The following is a 1,197-nucleotide window of genomic DNA, read 5'->3' on the forward strand; positions in this document are numbered from 1 at the left end:
AACCTTAATTTGAAAAGAAGCATGAATCAAATATATGTATTCAATATTATTTGGTTATATTCTGAGGTGGTGTAAATTGGTATAGCTCTGCTGAAGTCAATTGAGTTGTGCCGATGTATATGATCTGAGAAACTAGCATAAGGATATCTAAGTGATAAATGACCTTAGCTCAAAGGTAGCAGCTTCTTTGTGCTTTGGTGTCAGTTTAGCTGCCCTTTAGTTTGTTTTAAATTTTTTTTCTGTTGTTTCTATTTTTTTCTCAGTTATGATGAGAGAAGTCAATCCATGGATAAGAAACCAAAGCTGATAAAAAATGAATTTCCAGGAATCAATGGAAAAGTGGATGCTGCTTTCCAGAATAAAAGTAAGTAGAAACTCTCAAGCAAGGATGCATTAGGTGGTTAGGTGGGCTGCACAGGACTGAAGTAAAAAACTGCTTAATGATAATTCTACATTTAAGTGGACTTTGATAGAGCCACTTAAATGTTCCATGTTTCAGCTTAAGCACTTGTAAAATAGGCACAAATTTACTTCTCAAGGCATGATTAAATCAGTTGGAAAATGCTGCATATGTTTCTAAAGATAGAAACGTTGATGTCCCTACTTCTGTGGAATTTTGCCTTTTACTGTACTGAGTTAAAGGGGCCACTTATGAACTACGGTACTATCTAATGTGAGGAAGGCTATCACAGCTTGGTCCCAATCTATTCAATGTTACTGTGTTGAGAAAGTAAGAAAATATATCCATGTCAGAAATGGTGTTTGTGGCAGGGCCTCCAGGTGCCTAATGAGGGCAGCCATTTTAGGCTTAGGGCTGCTGATATAAATGAGGCAGTTTGGCTGCCGGAGGAAGGCAACAACATTGCGTGGCCTGAAGGCTGCTGAGTTTCATCCAGAGGTGAGGGAGGAGCTGTAGGGGATGATAGGAGCCTCCTGGTCCTGGGTACAACCAAAAACTACACCCTGCCGGGAGTGGGTGGCCTGGTGGGACTCCCAGTGACGTGGGAGCCCCCAGGAAATGCCAGGCCAGTGATCGCCCTGGTGAAAGGCGGGTTGGGGCACCTTAACCCCTAACCCTCACCTTAGAGTGGCTCATGGTACACCGGAGGTAGTTGTGGGGGTTTGAGACTCTGAGGAGGAGAGTTGGGGCCAGGCATGGCTACGGCCATCTAAGCCCACCTGTGGAGGGAAGCCCCG

At 43.9% G+C, this 1,197-nt stretch overlaps 1 protein-coding gene across 1 annotated transcript in view; it reads left to right on the forward strand.

The window, feature by feature from the left end:
• LOC109305541 (stromelysin-1-like) overlaps positions 1-1,197 on the forward strand; it is an 11,430-nt gene that overhangs the window by 8,617 nt on the left and 1,616 nt on the right. The window contains exons 7-8 of the mRNA XM_019528533.1: positions 67-79; positions 169-364. Coding sequence (XP_019384078.1) covers positions 67-79; positions 169-364 — 209 coding nt within the window. The remainder of the gene's footprint in view (positions 1-66; positions 80-168; positions 365-1,197) is intronic.

Source organism: Crocodylus porosus, unplaced genomic scaffold (assembly GCF_001723895.1).
Source record: "Crocodylus porosus isolate Cpor-Errol unplaced genomic scaffold, CroPor_comp1, whole genome shotgun sequence".
NCBI classification, from domain to species: domain Eukaryota; kingdom Metazoa; phylum Chordata; order Crocodylia; family Crocodylidae; genus Crocodylus; species Crocodylus porosus.